This window comes from Poecilia reticulata, linkage group LG4 (assembly GCF_000633615.1).
Source record: "Poecilia reticulata strain Guanapo linkage group LG4, Guppy_female_1.0+MT, whole genome shotgun sequence".
NCBI lineage: Eukaryota > Metazoa > Chordata > Actinopteri > Cyprinodontiformes > Poeciliidae > Poecilia > Poecilia reticulata.
The window spans coordinates 17,200,028-17,220,306 of record NC_024334.1 but is presented as its reverse complement, the minus strand read 5'-3'; the positions used below and the strand labels follow the sequence as shown (position 1 = coordinate 17,220,306).

The following is a 20,279-nucleotide window of genomic DNA, read 5'->3' as shown; positions in this document are numbered from 1 at the left end:
AATTTCCTAGGAAGTAATCCAATACTGATTCTGATTGATGTTGCAACAACCTGATAGAAACACAATGCAGTCACCTTTTCTACTGTTGAGAGAAGGTGATGTTGGAGGTTTCACAGTAGTTCGGTTGTCTTTTTTCCGTCTAATTTATAGAGCCTGGAAGCAAGAATTTGTCCAAGTTTTCAACTTCACTGAACCCCGGTAATGATCTATTGCTCGTTCTCCAACAGAATTATGGCTCAGAGCAAATAAGCATGCATGGTTTATTAAGCTGTGGGAATGTTTTTTAACAACCTCCATTTTTATTTTGCCCTTGGGCGTCCAATGAGCACCATACATACGGCTGGATCGTGTTTTTCTGTTGAAATTCATGGTGGTAACTTAAAAACAAAGAAACCAAAGGAGGGGTTGGGGGGAAGCCTGTGGTTGTTAAAAGCAAATGTTCCTGGTCTATCCTTTAGCTGTCAGTCTACAAAACCTTTAAGGCTAATTTTTAAATAGTAACTTGGAGGGATGGATGAGAAATCAGATAGTGACAAGAATGGTCAGATTTTCAGCTTGATTGGCTCTGAACAGACACTGGAGAGATAAAAACTTGAAAATAATTCAATCTTTTGCCAGTTAGTGAACAGTAGAAGTGGGCGGATCGATCCACAATATTGATAATATCGATACACCAAATCGGTATCGGATAGATTCTAGAATAGTAAGAGTCAATACTTTAGATCCAGATTCGCTCTTCAAATTTTAATTTATGTTTGTACTGTAGTTTTTTCAACTCCACATCTAAAATAATTTTGCTTTGATTTGCTTTAAATGATACTGTTTCACAATGCATTTAGAAAGTGCACACAAATCATGATATTAATTTAACACTTCCTGTTAAATTATTTTGTAGATAACTATTAACTTTGCCCAAATTCTGTCTGAGGTTTGAACAAAATAATCAAAGGGAAAAATAACACAAAACACCTAAATATCAGAGGTTTGATGATTTAATCTAACTTAAAAAGTATCAATATCATTAGTATTGGTGATACACACTGTCGATTTACTAGGTACCACATCAATGCCAGAATATTGACGCCTTCCTAAAATCATGGCCCAAGTCACCAGCTCTTTCTTTCCAAAAGATGTTTTAGGGGGGAAAAAAAATCACATTTGACAAAAAATGGACGTTATTTTAGGAAGGTGACGACATGCAGAATCACACAGGACCAAACATAAACGCTAATAGCTTTCACTAGCAATGAAACTCCAGCATCCGTGTTAACACCTAATGAAGTAGTTTACAAATCAGGAAGGGTTTCAAAGTCAAGTCAGAAAATGCCCAAAGATGCAAAAAGTTATTTAAAAACCTAAACATATTTCGTACAACATTTCGACACGTCTGTGGTTCAATTAGGCTTTGTGACTAAACGAGCAGATAACAGGAAGGCTCCATTAAGTTTTATCCTTTTGAGCTTCTCTCCTCTGTGCTATGGGACACGCTGGCTTCACAAATGTTGGCAACCTTTTTAGAAATCTCCGAGTTAAAGTAAGTATCCAAACTGAATACACATTGGTACAGCCATTGGTAACCCTAGCGATGCTAACTGCTATTATAAGACGGTGCAGACAGCTTAAAATGTCTACTCTGTTGTGACGGCTTTGAAATATTACGGTGGCTCCTCTCTCACTCAGTCACAGTACGGTCGCCCCTCCTTCTAATATTACTGATTAATGAATGCTCATGTCATGGAGGATGGAAACATGTATTCTCAACACTGCTCTCATGTTATAGCGCTAAAGAAGAAATTCAGCTACGTTTGGTTTTAGCAGGTCCAACCAGAAATTACAAAAAAATAAATTAAATAATCAGATAAATTCTGATTGGTTCATCATCTAGTTTGTAGCTATTTGGACATAGAAGCCACATAGTTATGTAAAAATGTCAACAGTAGTTCTAAAATGTGCTTTTGCTAATGGCAACGGTACAGTTAGGGAATCCTCCATTGAAAGAATCGTTTTTCTAGACAAATAATGAGATCTAGAAAAGAACCAGCTGCAGTGATGAAAGTTAAATTTTTACATAACTTCTTCAATTTACTCGTAAATAATTTTAAAAAAACTTGTTGGCCATGTCCGCTGTAAGTTTTTACAGTTCCAATATTTAAAAGTTAACCACATTAGGTTTCAATACTCTTGGTATTCTCTAAGATTAATCGCTGCAGAAGGCCACTTAAACAGACGTAAAGATTCGAAGTCGGACCAAATTCTTACTTGAGCACAATCAATCACGTTAAGTGACCCAAAATAGTATTTTGCTGACATTTTTTTCCCCCCAGTGCCACGGAGGATGAGAAATAGATTACTGATAGGGTAATCTATTTCCCATCTGACAGATCGTCAGAGTGCCAAAATTACTGTAAGGTGATTCTAAGGCGGCCACATACACACACATACACACACAAACACAGGTGTCATCACACCTACTCCTTCCTCAGCATTAGTCACACAGAGTCAGCTCAAGAAGAAAAGGCCCAGATCCATCAACAGGAGAGGCCTTTCTAAACACCACGCTATCCCTCTTATCAAAACAATGTTAAAAGAAGTTGACTAGATTTCAGCGATGCCAGGAAGCGCACACATGCTGCTGAAGTCACGCCGGGCCCGGTTCACGTCCCGTTGGAGTGACCGGCAGTGTCTGTGTCTGTCCGTGTGTGAGCCGGGATCAGAGCTGTGAGCACCGTGACCTGACAGCCGTGTTGATGGCACATTGCTTCTCATCGCACGCTGAAGACTGCAGGAATGTAAACTCTGTCCGCACTCTGACATCAATGCCGTCAGCCCAGTCTGCACTGAAAGAAATCCACTTTTGGACCTCCGCTCACGCAGTTTAAAGTACTTCGGTGTTGTTTCTTTTTTGGAAATCGAAAATTAAGAGCCCAACTAGTGTTTTGTCGTCTGAGGACGATTGTTCCTCGTTTTCCTACAGTGTCTGGTGATGGACTGATGTTACAATGTAGGAAATCATGGTGAAGTGGAAGAAAAATGACCTGAAGGTGAAACTGAGACTTTTACAAAACTGAGACATTTTTGGCAAAACATCTGTGGATTTATTAGAGAATCTGTAACTGTGTTTCCATTACGAATGTGTGCAAAGCTTTGGCAATGTTACTGTCAAAAAAACCCAAATTTTACAAAGTAATGTTCTCAATAAAAATAAGAAATGCAATTAAAATCACGTGTATAACTTGACGCGCCATCATCGTCCAACCACTTCCTGTCGTCGTCTTCGTAGTTTGCACCAGTGACAACATGTGGTTGTTGATCATGTGACTCGAGTGATGTGAAATTTTTTTTTCCCATTTCAGTTTTACAAAATAAACCAATTTCAATACGGCCTCCTCAAACTGATAAGAGGAGGTTGAAAAATTACTAAATACAGAGATGCTATTAGCTTCTTTGCTAATTGCTAGCCTGGTCAATGAACAATTAGTAAATCCCGGGACAAACGGTAGATACTGTAGGTTTGATGTCATTCTCATATCCCAGTTTATTGGTGAAATGAAACACCACAGAAATTTAAATTATGTCCATATTTTCCAAACAAATACAAACATTTCTTCTGAATTTGCCAAAAGCAGCCTACGTAAAATTAGTAGCTGTGTTTCCATTACAAGTATCAATATTTTGCCAATTTCACAATTGTAGTGTTTCCATTAAATAAAATACGCAATTCAAATCACACATGAATAAGTTTGCTCACTCGATAAGTCCTCCAACAACTTCCTGTTGTTTTCTTCTTCATGGTTTGTGCCAGTGGCAACATCCAGCCTGTTGATCATGTGACTCCTAGGATTCTGCTTCCATTGCAGAAATAAAACTATTTTGATACGGCCCAAAAAAACCACAGTCTCATTTTAACGCCAAACATTTTTTATTGAAGATGTTTTTTTTTTATAAATTCACATTTTTCCATTATGTAAATTTATTTTCCACATGTCAAATTGCACAATTATGTGGTCAATGGAAACGCAGCTAGTGGTACTTGCGCTGCCATTTTAAAATTTATTTTAAGAACATAGATACATCAAATTAAAATAACTACAAGATAAATTGACATGTCAGGTCATGGTGCGTTTTGAATCTGATATCGGTTAAGTGGGTGACATCCAGTCCATCGCAGACACTCTCCAGAGACCTGAGCTCTTCTTCCATCTCTGCTTACCTGACCAGTAGGAAGGTGTGACAGTGCCACCACCAGGCTCTGCCATAAAGGACAAACTCTCTGCTACCTCACTTCTCTGTAAAACATTCCTCCTGTGGGGCCGTCCAATGAACCCTGAGAGCCCATACCCAGCAGAGGATCAGAGTCTGTCATGACTCCAGCTGTGAGTGAGTAAAACACAGGCTTCCTCCCATCAGTGTCTGGGTCTTATAAATTATGGCCCTGAAGGCTCAGTCCAAGAGAGCCGTGACAAGCAAACGCTGCAAAAACACAAAATCTTCCCAAGGAGTTTTGGTCTAGTTTCTAGTCCAAATATCTTATTTCAAGTGCACTAATTTACAAGTGACTTCTCAACAAGACATAGCAGCTTATTTTAGGTCCATCATTTCTTTACTTTGATAAAAAAAAAAAACTGCTCGTTCTGCTGACAGATTATTTCATTTGTATCATGGGAACATTGCTTTTTATAAGGGAATTATCTGCCAGTGGAGCTAGTAGTTTTTCATCAATATTAAGTCAAGTTTATTTGTACAAAACCAATTGCTGAGTACTTACAGGTACTGTAAGTACTCAGCAGGTCTTAACTGACCTGTAAATTATTTCAAGTGTACTGAGATATTTGCACTGAGAAGTAAACCAAAATCACTTGGTAAGATTGTGTTTTTGCAGAGAGAAATATTTACTGTGTAAAGTCCGTCCAGATAAGAGGGTTAGGGGGGCTTGGGCCATTTCGTCTCTGCTGAAGGTTAGCAACGGCAGACATCTGGTGAAACTGTAGCCCACAGCTGTTGCCAGCCTGACATCTCCTTGCCGTCACGATTGCCTCCCGCCTCTGGAACACCTGCGTCCGACATGGCGGCCGTGTCGGGGGGCGCATGCCAGGGGGTTGCTGGGTACACGGCGGTTCACGCCAGGAGCTGCTGCGGAGCCCACTTTGCAGAACGGAGGGGTGAGGAGGGGAGGCGAGCTCTTCTGTCAGGGGTCAGGCTGGGGGGACAGTTGGAGCAGGGCCGTCTGTAACCGCAGCTCACGCTGACATCTTAACCTCACTCGTAAATTGCTCCACTTGCTAAGGGAATAGGGCCTTCAGGCGGCGAGGGCTACCGGCTCAGACCGGTGTGGTTAGCATTCTTGGAGGATAATAATAATACTATTTTGACATGCGGCCCATGCGAGGCGTGTTTGCTCACTCATAAATTGAAAACAGTGGAGATTTCATTACAGGTCCGGAGAGCAGTGTCAAATAAAAGGCTCTTAAAAGTCATCACAAATCAGTGCCACCGCAGGACAGGGTTAGACATGGGGATTTTTTCTTCAGCTTTGTAAAGTTTAAGTGTCATTTTTTTCAAAACACACACACGCACACACACACGCACACACACACACACACACATAGTCAGAGCTTCTATCCACCACAAACTTCCAGAAAACTGCAAAACAGCTGAAACACTGATTTCCTTTAAATCAGGTGGTTAAAACCTGCTTAGCGCTGATCTGATTAGCAGTAAATGGAACATCAATCAGCATATTTGGTGTATTGATGATTTCGATGATGGCTTTTTACAAAATCGAACGATTATTGCCGTTTCTCAATTGCTAACCGTATAATGGTTTTATGATGTGAAGAACTTTGAGATGCCCTGCTGCTGAAATACAAAGCTTTCAAATTAAATCTTAAATCTTTATTGGTCACAAAGAGAAATTGAATGTTGATGCAACTCAAATTATTCAAGATTTTTTTTTAAAGAGAAAGGTCTTCTTTAGCAGTCTGTATTACAGCAAATTTGAAGAAGCCTCTGACTGCAGCCGCTCGGTTTCTCTGACAGACTGATGTAGAGGACGCTCAGCTCAGGGTTGTCCATAATTTTCTTGATTGTATGTAAAATCCAAAGTCATCACTTCCTCAACCACATTGATAAATGATAAACATTACTAAAAGTGTTTACAGTTTACCGTAATCCACAGTCTGATCAAATGAGAGCAACATGCAACTGTTTGGCCTACATGTAAAACACTGTGTGTGCAGAGGAGAACTAAAAACGTGCTTTACCCTGATGGAACCATTTTATTGGTGAAACTTGGTGCTGGCAGCATCAGACTGGGGGGATGTTTCTTCCTAAGCAGAGACAGGAAAGTTGCTAAGAGCTCATAGGAAAAAAATATGGACAACCCTGAGCATCCTCTTCATGACACTGCCATAGAAAAAACAGTGTCTTCAGCCAGAGGGTTTGTCAAATTTGCTGTAATACAGACTGCTACAGGAAATCTTTCATCGACTTCAGACTGCAACAACTGTCTGAAGAATCTGGAATAATTTGAGTTAGAGTGACATTTAATGTCCCTTTGGGATCGATAGCTGCATTTCCATTGATCATAAAATGGCGCAAATTGAAGTTAACAACTCACATTTTTACGGCAGGGTGAGGTGGTTTTTTTTCACCTTTTTTTAAATCGGTCTATTTTGTTAAACTGTATTGAAAACTTTTTTTTTTTTTTTTTTTACATCACAGGAGTCACATGATGGACAACTGGATGTCAGCAATGGTGGAAAAGACCAAGAAGAGAGGAAGTGATGGCGCGGCATGTTTTCTAATGACTTGAGTTAAACTTATTCTGGTGATTTTAATTGCGTTTATTTAATGAAAACAACACAATATCAAAATTGTGGGTTTTTTCCCACATTAGCGGAATATCTATAAAGGTTTGTGCACAGTTGTAATGAACACTGAGCTACAAAAGTACTTTTGAACTGAATTGAGGAAAATGCAGAAAGGAAACTTTTTAGCAGCTGCAAAAGATCTAAAACTGGGCAATTTCAATCTTTTAATGCCCAAACTTTAAAGAGCCACCCCATGTGACCTGCAGATGTAAAGCATAGTAATTCCATAAAGTGTGCTCTCTCCACATGTGCTGAATGTGTGAACGGGTGCTTGTTTCAATGTGTTGGTAAGCAGATGAATGTTAAACCCTTCACTCCCAGCTCCAAACATGAACTCCCAGCATTCATTAAAGTTAATGATAATCTCCGGTTAATCACAGCCTAGGTAGCACAGATCAGACACTTTGTTTTCCGTCGCAGCAATAAAATCCTATCCCAGGCGTCGGATTGCAGGCAGCTATGATGTGCATGCGTATGAGCGGCTGAATGTGGGTTTGTGTGTACGTGTCTGCTGCTCAGGCCGGACCCCGTGCAGCCGCCCCCGCTCCGTCTTCCACCGCCGCCTTTCCAGCAACTTGTCATCGGCGCTTAGTCCCCACCACCGTTGATGGCCTGCCCGCCATCGGAGGGGGGCATCCTAAAACAAGAGGCCGGATGACTGACAAGCCAACACAGATTGGGAGTCGTATTCGGTCTGAAATGCAAAATATGTCAGGGAACGCAGTCGTCACCGAGCCCTGCTTCATGCCGGCCTGGTGGTTTTCAGAAGCTGCAAGTACAGACTGGTAGAGAAGCTCAGAAGTCACACTTTCCCCCTGATGTTTATCAGAAGAAGAAAAAAAAAATCACTTCAGCACATTCAGAGATGGTTTATTTAAGTGATGATAACAGACGTGCAAGTCTGCGATTGAGCGATGATGTGAGGCACGTTTATATTTACCAAATGCAAAATGTAAACGGCCTAAAGAAATGCTTCTATCAGCACAACCCATCTTTTATTAAATATATCTGACGCTACATTAAGATGTTAGGGTTCAGTTCATCTACATGGAACAAAATACTGTGGCTAGTTAAAAAAACACTTGAAGCAGATGAGAAGGAATTCACATTTGTTCTGTGACTAGCTTAGCTACAGGAAACTAAAGGTTACATCGTAGCTTGCTTCTTAAATCAACTAGCCAGCTTTGATTATGTTTTTTTAAAATATATATATTAAAAAAAGAAAGTTGTCTTAACGTTCTAACCTAAAGTTATTTGAGGAAACTATGTAGCTCAGGGATGGTCAATATGACATGGAAGCTGTTTGAGGCTTTTGGACTAATTTTGTGCGACTCCTACTTCAATTCAAGGATGGTACAGATTTGGCTGCAAATGGCCGTAATACAAACGGACACTTCTTAAAATTCTTGTAATCTCATTTTGTTTACGGAAATAGGCTAAAAATAAACTTTCTACACCTACAAATTAAAAAACACTCCACTGAAGAAGTTAGGAAGCTCTGCACACACTGTTAAGGCAAATGTCTGACCCTTTTTGGACCAATGGTTTATTTTCTACTTTTCTTTATTAATAAAAAGTATGTATTCTTTTCATTTATACATAATTCCCCATTAAATCATTTGGTATTTCTAAATTAGAGGAAAAAATGGCATGAGAGTACTTTCAACTGCAAAAGGTTAGGTCAATGATCAAGCTGTTTTTATGTGTCGTATTAGCCTAAGCATTTAGAACTGCAATAAAGCTAAAATTTAATCAGATTATTAGGAACTATGTGCTTTAATTGGAAGCAATATTACCCTGTGATAAAAGATATTACTCAGAAAATAGAGACAATATATGTTTTTTGTCTATCCAACGTAAAGCATAGGTCTGAGATTAGCTAAGATAAGGCTGGGTTTTAAGCTAAGACTAGGTTAGCATTCAAATGGAACTAGCTAGCTTCCACCTGCTTTAAAATATTAAGCTAGCTTTTTAAAGCTTAAAATAAAGTTACATCTCTATGAACTGTTATTTCTCCTCTATGCTGTGTTACCTTTACCTGTTGCTATTTGCTATATTCTTGCTGGTTTAGGGATTAAACCAAGTGCCACTCTTGGTTAAAGTTCTGGGGCAAAATCAATATTGGGATATCTATCAGTACAAAATATCTAAAAAAAAAAACACTTCTTAGAGGATGTCATTTCTTAAAATTAGTTATTCAATTACTTTGTCTTTGCCTTGCAATAGTATTCAGTAACCTTTTCGCATTCCTTCACAGTTTACAACACAAGATTTTTTTCAGGGACCAAAACAATGTATTGGAGAACAGCAAGGAAAAAGACAAAAACACATGGATTTCAATTGTTTTTACAGAAATAAATCTGAAAAGTGTGGTGTGGATTTGTATTTAGTCAGTTTAATTCTGACAACTCTAAAAAAAAAAAATCCATCGCAAGACAAAAATATTCCAAGAAACAAAAAACATAGGCGAGTATTTAAAAAAAATAAATAAATAAAAATAAAATAAATAATCATAGACTTGATGGAGTCAGATAAAGGTTATACTTTTCTTTTTTTTTTTTACATCCTTCTCAGCTTTTGTTTTCCATGAAGTAAATCCAGGGTGTGTTCTGGGCTGTAACATTCTGCATAGTTGGGAGCGTTAGTGGATTTGACAGTTCTCCAAGTGTCCCATGGCTCCGAGTTCAACGAGCACACTTCCAGACACAACAGTGACAGCTGGGAGAGGGATAAATAACAACAGTGTCTCTAGCTCCATTACAAGACAGCAATTCAGACAACAAGCCAGTAGTCTCCGTGCGCAAACACAAAACCTGCATGGGCAGACGCACGCACGCACGCATCCGCGTGTTTCCTGCTCACAAGTTCACTCCTTCACACTTACTGCTTTCGCTGCTGCGAGGGCAACAGATGGAAAACCGAGCGAGGTGAGAAGAAGGGGAAAGCGCCTCAGAAAATAGGAAACGGTCGTTGGACTCGGCCCGTTAGCAACCGGCTCTCCTCTGACAGGTGTAACGTGTTTACCAAACAAACAAGCGACGCGGATGTCAGAGAAATAAAAATGGTGACCTGAGGTGGCTTGACCTGTGAAAAAGAAGCCCCGGACTCCAGGCTGGCGTATCTATAAGGACGTTGTGAGGTATTTCAGAGAGATGAGAAGACTGCGTGCCACACCAGGATTGCGAGAGTGTCTCGCAGAATCTGTCTTGAGTTACTCGCCTCAAGCATCCCAGGCAGCTCTGGTTGTTAGCTGAGGCCATCTGGGGTCGCAGGCCCTGATGGGCAGGTTTTGAGCCTCTCGCTTTCAGATTCCACTCCGGGGCAACAGGGGAACACGTCTCGCATCGCGTTCAAGGCAAAATAACCACTTGGACGTGTCGAGCCAGACATGAAGACTTCCGGTGGGAGGAAAGGCGGCCTTGACCTCCCAACAAAACCCATTAGACCGCGCCGTCTATCCAGGACGTAGCTCCTTTAGCAGCTAATTTGTTTATTGAGTACTTAATGTTGTTTCCTCCAGGTCATGCTTTGGTAGATACGACGCAGGTTATTTACATATCGCCGGTTCGCAAGAGACGCCACACCTGAAGGCACTTAGCAAGAAAAGCTGATGAAATTGATCCAGTCATATAAACTAAGAGGTGTCTAATATTACTCAAGTTATTAATACAGTCAAAGTTAGAGTGTAACTTTTCATTCAGTCAAGAGGTTTGCTTCTTCATTTCTGAAATAATAAATGTAAAAGTTAATAGTACTTAAAGTCAGAAGAAACATGCTGGAAAAATTAAAGATTAAATCTAAATCTGCTGAGTGCACAAATAATATTGGTCATATTTTTATGTTCAAAACAATTTCTGGATAGAAAGGAAAGTTGGTGTACAAAAATAAAAATCAATCAGGTAGGAATGCTTTACATGCTTGTTCATAGTTTGTGTTTCACACAAGAAGATCATTGGTGGCGTACCGCCTCCAACTTTCCTGTCTGGTATTATCAAAGCTTTGACGTAATTGGCCGCCCAATGAAAAAATGACGAAGGTTTGAAGGTGTGATCTGATCATTTCCCGCCAACATTTTGTACTTTTGCAGCTTTTGTTATTTCACACCTAATTTTTTTCTAGTTAGAAATGGAGTCGTTTGTTGTTTCAATCTGACCAACCGCCAGTTTTTTTATTTGGAGAACCTCAAGTAAAATGTGAAAACTAGATGCCACTCGTGCCTAGGATTGTAGCGATACAATAATTTCACAATACGATATACAATATTCTGGTCATGATATGATATGTATCACGATATTTGTTAGCGATACGATTCGCTACGATTCAGTGCATTTTTATGATTTTCTGAAAGATTTTAGAAAGACAGAGTGATTTTAGTGACATTTTGTGTTCCATAGACTTGAATTTAGTTAACTGAAAACTGATTAAAAGCACCAACTACACAATACCTGACTCTGATTGGACAGTCTAACAATCTGCAGCTGGACAAAACGAATCAAAGATGCAGTGAGAGAATTAGTTTCTGTCATTTAATTTATGTCGATTTGACATAAAACTCAAAAGTTTAAACGGTAATCCAGGAGCAGAGTGGGGAGATTATCAGCCTCTGTAGACTCTCAATATGCAAATGATTGCACTTATGTTTTTTCTTTTGGACACTGTGGCTGCATTTTGGAGTAAAAATGCAGCCACAAATGCAGTCTTTTGGACTATGGGGAAAAGGCTTTTCTACCTTGATTCCCGGAGTTATCCGTGGCTGTAAGCTGTTTACTACTAGCTGCTAAAGTAGTGGCTCCGCCTCACCCCGTAGTGATCGACTCCCTGCAGCTACGCAGCGCCGCTAATCCCCTGCTTGGATCTCTGAGTAGCTGCCTCTCAGACTGCCAGGATCTCATTGTTCTCTCAGTCTCTGATACTCTTAGTCTGTTGCTAATAAGACTGATCGATCAGCCATTGTTACCATGGAAATCCTCACTGCGCCGCGGATTCCGGCTGCGGGTTTTTCCTCTTCGTCTTCCTGCTGAAAACACAGCGCCGCTGCGCGCCCGCTTCGGATGTTATCAACCCATGTTCATTCTTCAGGTAATCCTCGATATACAGAACAGAAACCGCTAAGCTAAAAACCAATTACGAAGTGAATGCTACCAGTCGAAATTTGCATTAATTTCGCGATCTCACTGCTTTTGCAGCTGCTCCGTTCGCGCCGCTGCTCCTTTCCGCTTCTCTTTTCACGGTTACTTGCTCAACTTTACTTTGTTTCTCAGCAACAAAATACAGCCCATCGTTATTTATTGAAGATTTTACATTTCCAAAAACACAGAAATCTAATGTTTCGTTTTGTTTTGTACGTTTGGAAGCTCATTCCCTCGCACATAATCGGAAAAGCAGGAGAATGGCGGCGCTTTTGACATTTCTCTGACATTCGGAAAAATATGGTTTGCTAATTTTAGCATAACTCCGGTTATACTTGGCCTATTAAGACAATTTAAAAACTGCTGTGTAGTTTATAATATGCACTTTAAGCTCAAGTTGAAAGTGAGACTGAGGGAGGAGTCTTGCTGCTACGCCGTAACAAACTAGACGTTAAAAGAGCTATAAGGCTATGGACCCCTATGGTTTAACGGATCGATACTCGCGGATGAAAAATCGATACCTTCCTAGGGCGGAAAATATCGATATATATCGCCGAATCGATTTATTTATACAGCCCTACTCGTGCCACATTTTACTGAAATTTCCTGCTCCAAACAGAAGTCAGAACCAAAATAAATGCAAATAAAGTGTAATCTAAAATTAGAAAAAATAAATAAATAAAAAAATTAAACCCTAATATCAAGATTTGATCAAAATTAAATACATGGGCTTCTAAGTTCTACAAGAGAAGCCCATGTATTTGTAGCTTCAGCCTTGGGACAGATTAATGTGAATTTATAATGAATAAAGAACCCTGCTGCAGGTAAGATAGTAACCACTTGGACCCTTTTCGCAGAACCTCACTTTTCCTAAAAGTATCTCTTTAAGGTTGTTTTACACTGGCTTGTTTTTCTTGTATTCACCAGTGTCATTTAATAACCACAAACTGCGAGTTAATTTCTTTGATGCTGTACTGGGTGGAGAAAAAAAAAATGAAGCTAAGTACACATATTGTCTAGCCCAAGGCAACAGCCTACCTTTGCAGAAAGGAATGCAGTTGCACTAAAGCTCATTTATCTTGGCCAGGTTAACCAAGTGCAGCTTCATCCACACATGGTTGAAAGCAGCAGCTCATTAAAAAGTGGTTTAATGTTTTATTTCTCAGATCTCTAAATAACTCTCAAAATGTCACTAAGTTCTTTCACTTAGCTTGTATTACTAGTATTATTTCAAAACTCAGTAACTTATTCTGATTAGAAATATGAGGATTGTCCCTACATTAAAGCTATGCTAATTGAAAACCTATTTTAATGTAGGTTTGAACATGACGTTTTAGACTACAGTTCATTTTAAGATCACTAAAATTAAATTTGTGGCTTATTTCAGAATTTTTTTAAATAGTGATTTTCCATTTATTTATTCTCGCTTTATCGTCCTTTTCTGCCATGACTGTGTTTGTGGTCACTTCGTGGTCGCCGTCCTCTCACTCTGCGGTAATCGCACTTTTATGTCCCGTCTTATCCGCCGGTTCCCAACTGTCATGTAAATCTTACAGAGCAAAGCAGAGCTCTAACTCAGTTGTTCTACCTTCGGGGCCAAACATAATGATCTAGAAAAAAAAAAGAAAAGAAAAGAAAAGAAAAAAGATCACGCGAGGACAAAGGGTAAATCATTCTCAGTAACACGCCCTGCTGTATCCTGCACGCACATCTGAACTGGCGCTAGTTCCTATTCATCCCCAACTGTGGCGTTAAAAGAAAGCAACGGCGCACAGGCGAGGCCACATGCTTCGTTTCCCTCCTGCACTCACAGCAGAAAGATAAAGTCATGGTGATTGCAGAGTAAAAAAAAAAAAAAAAAAAAAAACTTAAAGAAAAAGGTCAAAGCAGTTTCCATGGAAACAAAATAAAAGCACACGCTCTAGAACGACTGTTGTCGGGTGAGAAACTTCACGAGCATCCATTTATCCGCATGCTAATCCTGTTTTCTGATCACCTTTTCCACCTGAAAGAGCAGAAACATGAATGAGGCGCTTCGCTCCGGGCCAGAGCCGCTCCGTCAGGGAGACACCGAGACACGGAGACACGTCCTCGTTCTGGGAGGAAACGCTTTAACCCTTTCCGACCCTCGGGTCATGATGATACGTGAAACCAAAGGGTGCCGAACCTGGCCTTATAATTTACCTTGAAGAATCACAGCTGCACAGACTGCTGGGTAACTTCCCGCTTAACCTCGTCTTCTGATAGTCGGAGCATTTTGGTTCATTTTCTGTTTTCTCGTCATCTCAACGCGACTGTTGAATAAACGCACACAAGGGCGATTCTAGGGAGACAAGTTTCCATCGCGAGATCATTGAAATAAAGGATTAGCTACGCTGATTGTTAAAATTTGGTAGGTGATCAGTTTCTGCTCCAGGCCTGAATCTTCAGAGTCACATAAAGGTAGTTACAAAATCAGCCTTCTGTCACCAGGATTAAAGGACAAATGTCTCCGCAAGATTCAGCGGAGCTCATCCATTCATTTATCTTTCGTTGCAGTGATTACTGGAACATTGTCCTCACAGGTTTACCTAAAAAAATCAATCCTCCAGCTGCAGCTGATGCAGAACGCTGTCGCTGGCGTTCTGACTAAAACCAGTCAGATGGAGCACATCACCCAGTTCTAAAGTTTTTCCACTGGATCCCTGCAGCTCAGAGAATAGACTTTAAAATATTGGTGTTGGTTTATAAATCTTCCAATTGTTTAGCACCAAAATACTTTAAAGATCTGCTGTTGTTGCATCAACTTTTTAGACCCTTCATATCTTCTGGTTCTGGTTCTGCTCTGCATCCCCAGAACCAGAACCAGACATGGAGAAGCAGCATTCAGCTTCTATGCACCATAAATCTGGAACAAACTTCCAGAAAACTGCAAAACAGCTGAAACACTGAGTTCCTTTAAAATCCACCTGGTTGAGTTGCCTTTGATTCATAAAAACTGGAACTCTGATCAACATTTGATGTGTATCAGCTTAATGATTTTGATTTTAGGTCCAACAACCTTTTTTTCCCTTTTTCTTTCAGTCTCCTATTTGTCTGTCATTTCAGTTTTAAAAAAAATACACAGCAGGAGTTTCACACGTACATTTTAAACAGTTGCCGATCTCAACACCAGAATAAAATTCATCCAAATTGATCACCGTGCAAAAACACTCAAGAACTACATCTGAGACTCTTCAGGGCTCAGTTGACACAACGAAAATGTTCAGATTCATGACAAGTTACAGTCAGACAGAACAAGTTCGGCTTGTTTGAAACTATTGGCAGCAGGATTTGTTTTCTCCTCATCAGGAACATGAGAGCAAGACTAAAAGGTACAACCAGATCAAACCACAAGAGCTCCAGAGGGGTTTCCTTTAGGCAGATGAGTCCAAGGTGTCAAATGTATCTGACCATAATGTCAGCAAAAAACAACTGTCTTTGTACGGAGGGGGAGGGCTGATGATCTGGGCTTGTTTTCTAGCCACAGCCACTGGGTGTACATTTATGGAGAAAAATATTTGGTCAAACTTTTCTTTAAAAACTTTTTTCTTCCCTCCCGAATATAATCTACATAAAAATACACGACTAAAACCGTGATTGAGATTTTTGTCTAATGAAAACAAGATGAAATATTGGCAAAATTCAGTCCGATTGTACTCGCGTAGCCGCCGGGTCTCATCTTTGGACCTAAAGAGGAACAATCTATTTATAATTCACAGAAGGTTTGTAATAAATAAAACTAACCCTCTGAATTACACCACGTTGTTTTAAACATGCCAAACCCACAGGGGGCAGTGTAGAGCAAAGCTAAAACCTGTCAGTCAATCAGAATCCTTCAAAACAATCACAACTTCCTGATAGGAATGAAATATGAAGCCAGGGGGCTCGTTTTTGTGCACAGATAAGTTAAAAATACTTTTGTGCCGTCTTTGAATATAAAATAAAAAAACACGCAAGTCATTGTCGATTGGGAATCGTGTCAAAGCAAGTATCGATGTTGGCAGCATTATGATCCCATATTGGGGGTGGGGGATAGCCTGTGTAAAACAGCTGACCCCACTTATTGGAGCAGTTGGACTTGTAAAAAATAGGGGTGCACTGATTGCAGTTTTCTGGCCGATCGCCGATTACCGATCTTTTAAAAAGCTTAACCTGCCGATTCCGAATTTGGCCAATATCAATTTTTTGGCCTGAAATGTTTCTCAATGCAGAAAGAAAGTTGTTGAAGTGGCAACAGTGGGCTCACTATTGTTAATTGTAAATGTGCAGACATAACATGGCGATCCGGTCTGCCAGTCAAACCTTTCTCACCGGAGAGCAAAAGAGGACAGCGGTTGATTCTTACACAAGCTAGATAAGATCAGTGGATAAGATCGGCTTCATACTTACTATTTTTGATAACTGCTCAATATGTCGTTATAATCTTGTCCTTACTGCTTCATATATTCTTCTGATCTTCATTTTCTATGTATTTTAAGACTTTAATACTTAAAGTTTGTGTTTAGCTACATGCCTCAGTTCCCCGTCACTTTACTTTCTGGATGTTACGCCTGGATTTCTGCTCTATTTTAGTCACATCTGTAGCTAATTTAGGAGACTAAACACCATTTTGATACTGTAGAGCATAGTTTGATTACAGCTACAGCTTTTGAATCTTTCAAACATCATGGTGTATGTATGCTGCAGATCATCACTACGCAGTGGTGAATTCATGATGAGCTGCGTCCTTGTGTGGCCCGGCAGATTGGCGAGGACTGCTAAGGAGATCAACAAGACTCTGCAAAACATCCACAAACCTCCAGTCAGGAGACGCGCAAAATGTGAAGTGTAGGACTTCTAGAATAAATATTTCCCACACTGGCTGTATATACAGGTTTAATTGTACTCTCAGTACTGACTGCTGTCTGTGTAGCTGATGCTGTACTTGTGAATATGAAAATAGGTTTTCTGCAGATAGTTTTTAATGTATAGACCAGTAGGGTTGGGAGATATGGACTTAAACATTTATTGTAATGTTTTGTGCTGCTATTGTGACGATAAAAGTGATAAGAACTATTTATTACTTCATTTTTAGGCGCCTGTAGAGCTGTGACTCAGTGGCACAGCACGTATAGCTCCACAAACACTAAATAAAGCGAACGACATTCTCATTTCTGCTACGCTTCTTTAGGACACCAGTCAGAAAAAGTGTGATTTGCATCACTAAAATGCAGACAGTAAGTGCATTTAATCTTATTTTCAAATGTATTGATACACTTTTACTGAACTAACAATCGAGAAGAATAGTAAGCAATTCCGACAATGCGGACAGTTTTAGGGGTTATAAAAACATAATTAGTTGGAATTTATCGCAACAAGAAATCAAAATAATCTCACGACAAGAAATGTATCACGATTCATGATAAACAAAACGACAAATGACAGGTACATCTTCAAAAATTAGAATAATGTAAAGTTAAACTAGGTAGCATATGTGTGTAGTAGCACTGTCTGTAAAAGGCATTAACTGCAGAATTGTATGATTGAGTTTTTGTAGTTGTGTCTCCGAGGCACTGAAGATGAATTTTGGGATACAGTCAGGCACAAAGGACCTTCTCATAGTTTTTGGTTATTACTGTTCATGTTGCCTGTCAAATAAATCAAATAAATTAAATGTCAAAGTGAAACTCATGTCATATACAGCAGATTCATCACAAACTGAATTACTTCAACCCTTTATATCTTGTAACAGATTTGATAAAAAATTCAATTCAATTTATACTTTATTGATCCCAAATAGAAATATGACAGATAATGAAGCGTCTCAGAAACTGTTAATCTTATATAAAATGGACAAAAAAAAAAAAAAAAAAATATATATATATATATATATAACAGAAGATGCCAGGCTTCGGAAAAGTATGTTCGGTTTTTGTAGACTCAGAACCCGGTTGGGGCTCCTTCTGCATGTTACTGCATCAATGCAGCGTGACATGGAGGACATCAGTCTGAAACACACTGAACAGAACAGGAGGAGGCTGTGTGTGTTTTTCACCACGAAACAAGCCAATGATTATGACCATCCTGCATTAGGATCAGAGAACAATGAAAATAATACACATCATGTAAAATAATTTATTCAGATACATTCCCAATCACAGCTTCTTCACTTTACTCCCAAGAGCATTTCGTCATTCAAGTACATATAATAACCATCAAACACACGTGTATAAAACAAAGAAAAACGATTTGGCTTTAACTCATTTCACAAACCACAAAATATTAATCAGATTAGATATTTTGTATTCACTAAATTCTTCATAAACACCGTGCTGAATTATTTGGTTGCCATGTAAAGACTTAATCAGCTCTTCTACTGTAGAAATCAACAAACATGGGCTGGAATGTTAAGATAAACCAGCTGTAACCCAGGAAATAAAATGTTTAACAAAAAAAAAGAAGAAGCATGATGCCGTTTTCTGTGAAGAACCCAAAAGAGGAAAACCGATTCTTATGAGGAAACAAAACAAACCAGGCATAAAAAATAAAAGAAAAAAATCATGGGCACCAAGCTGCAAACTCACAAAACTAAGGGGAATTCCTCAACTGTATGCACTGCAAACGTACACAGAGAATGATAAAAACTAAGCTGACAAATGAGCCCCTATGCTCCAGTGAATCTCTAAGGGCTGGAATGGCATGGGGAATGAGCTCCTAACAGAAATACCGGGGGAGGAAGAAAAGAGTCTCGTTGCGAAAGAGTTGAATTACCATGTCGCTGGGGAGCAAAGGGAGCGGGGGAAAGCTGCTTTAAAGCGGCAGCGGATCCGTCAGCCAGAGGAGAACCGCTCTGAAACTGGGAATATTTCTGAGAATCACACGGCAGTGGATGAAGAGCGGTGGTGACCCAACATTCAGTAGGAGGAAACAAAAACTAATCTTTGAGCTGCTTTTGGAAGGTTTCCATTAACTATTGAGATTTAAAAAAATAAAACAAACCAAAACAAACAACAACAAAAAAATCAGAGAAAACATCCCAAACATCGAAAAAGTTACACCAAGTTTAAAATCCTAGGTTTCCTCGGGCCATGCAGTAGCCCAGTTTGTTCTGGTTTCCGAGGAAGGACATGGCGCCCACATAAGCCTCGATGTGGATTGGCTGCTGCAGGACCAGGACTCCGTTGGCTTTCCCAGGAATTGGCTTTCTGACGTGGGCTCTCTCAGCCGCAGCCTTGAGCTTCTCGGAAAAAGCCTGGATCTGAGGAAGGATCAGAAATATTAACACAGATTAAGATTTTTCATCATTTCTTTTTAACGTTTTAAATGCATCCAATGAAGTGGTGAAGGTTCTGGTGGGCCAAAACAAGAACATTCATGTATTCATCCAGGCAGAAATGCCTAAACATGTTGTGCAACAATAGATTTGGCTATGAATAACTAATAAATACCAAAACTTTTATTAACATTTTAAATTTAGATCAAAATGACCAAATTGGGATATCATCTATGATGGCGTATTAGTGCCACTGTAGATAGCAAAAAAAAAGGAACAACCCTCAGACATAAACTCAAATTCTGAGATTAAGATCAGAAATTCAGCTTTTTTCTCAGAATTTCTGGGTTTTTCCTCAAAAATATACTCCTTTTTTCTATCTACCACGGCTCTGGCACGCCACCCTGCACCACTTGATTATCAGGAAAAGCCAAAAAGGTTTCCATGATGTCAAACACACTGGGAAGCTCCTTCTTCCTTGGAAGTGGGAATACAATTAGGTTGAGGCAGGGCATTCTGGGATTTAGAGTTTTTCCCAGTACATTATTTTCTACATGTCATTCAGTTCTTGTTTTCCAGACATAACTGAACCCAACAGATAAAACACTGGGTTACAAAAAATATTTTTTGGAATTTGTCTTTGTTTTTTCAACCGACTTTGAACTATTTTTCACTGCTGGATCGAAAAATGACATCCATTTTTCTCAATCAGGTCAGGTTTTTATTCGAACTTGATTTAGAGAAATATGATCTGACTAAATTGACTGAATTTTTTGTGACATTGTCAGTTCATTTCCGTTAGTATTTCTCACCCAATAAAGGTTTTAGGAGAAAACAAGTTTTCTAACAGAGTGTATTTAAATGTTACAAACTTGGATTTCTCTAAATTGAATAATAAACCCTGATAAGGGTAAGTAGATGTAAATTGAACATCAATCATGTCTTCATTGTGTAAAATCCTCCGTCTCCTTTCTGTCTTGATGGAGTCTCTCCTCCTGCTCATCACTC

At 39.4% G+C, this 20,279-nt stretch overlaps 1 protein-coding gene and 1 long non-coding RNA gene across 2 annotated transcripts in view; one reads left to right on the top strand and one right to left on the bottom strand.

Moving 5' to 3' along the window:
• Nucleotides 1-11,906: 11,906 nt before the first annotated feature.
• LOC103463933 (uncharacterized) lies at nt 11,907-16,881 on the top strand. The gene is made up of 2 exons (XR_533556.1): nt 11,907-11,948; nt 16,706-16,881. It is a non-coding gene; the product is annotated as an uncharacterized LOC103463933 (long non-coding RNA).
• A 1,238-nt stretch (nt 16,882-18,119) lies between these two features.
• Nucleotides 18,120-20,279, bottom strand: part of tprg1 (tumor protein p63 regulated 1) — a 32,790-nt gene continuing 30,630 nt past the window's right edge. The window contains exon 7 of the mRNA XM_008407666.2: nt 18,120-19,256. Within this exon, the coding sequence (XP_008405888.1) occupies nt 19,062-19,256 (195 nt within the window). The 3' untranslated portion in view covers nt 18,120-19,061. The remainder of the gene's footprint in view (nt 19,257-20,279) is intronic.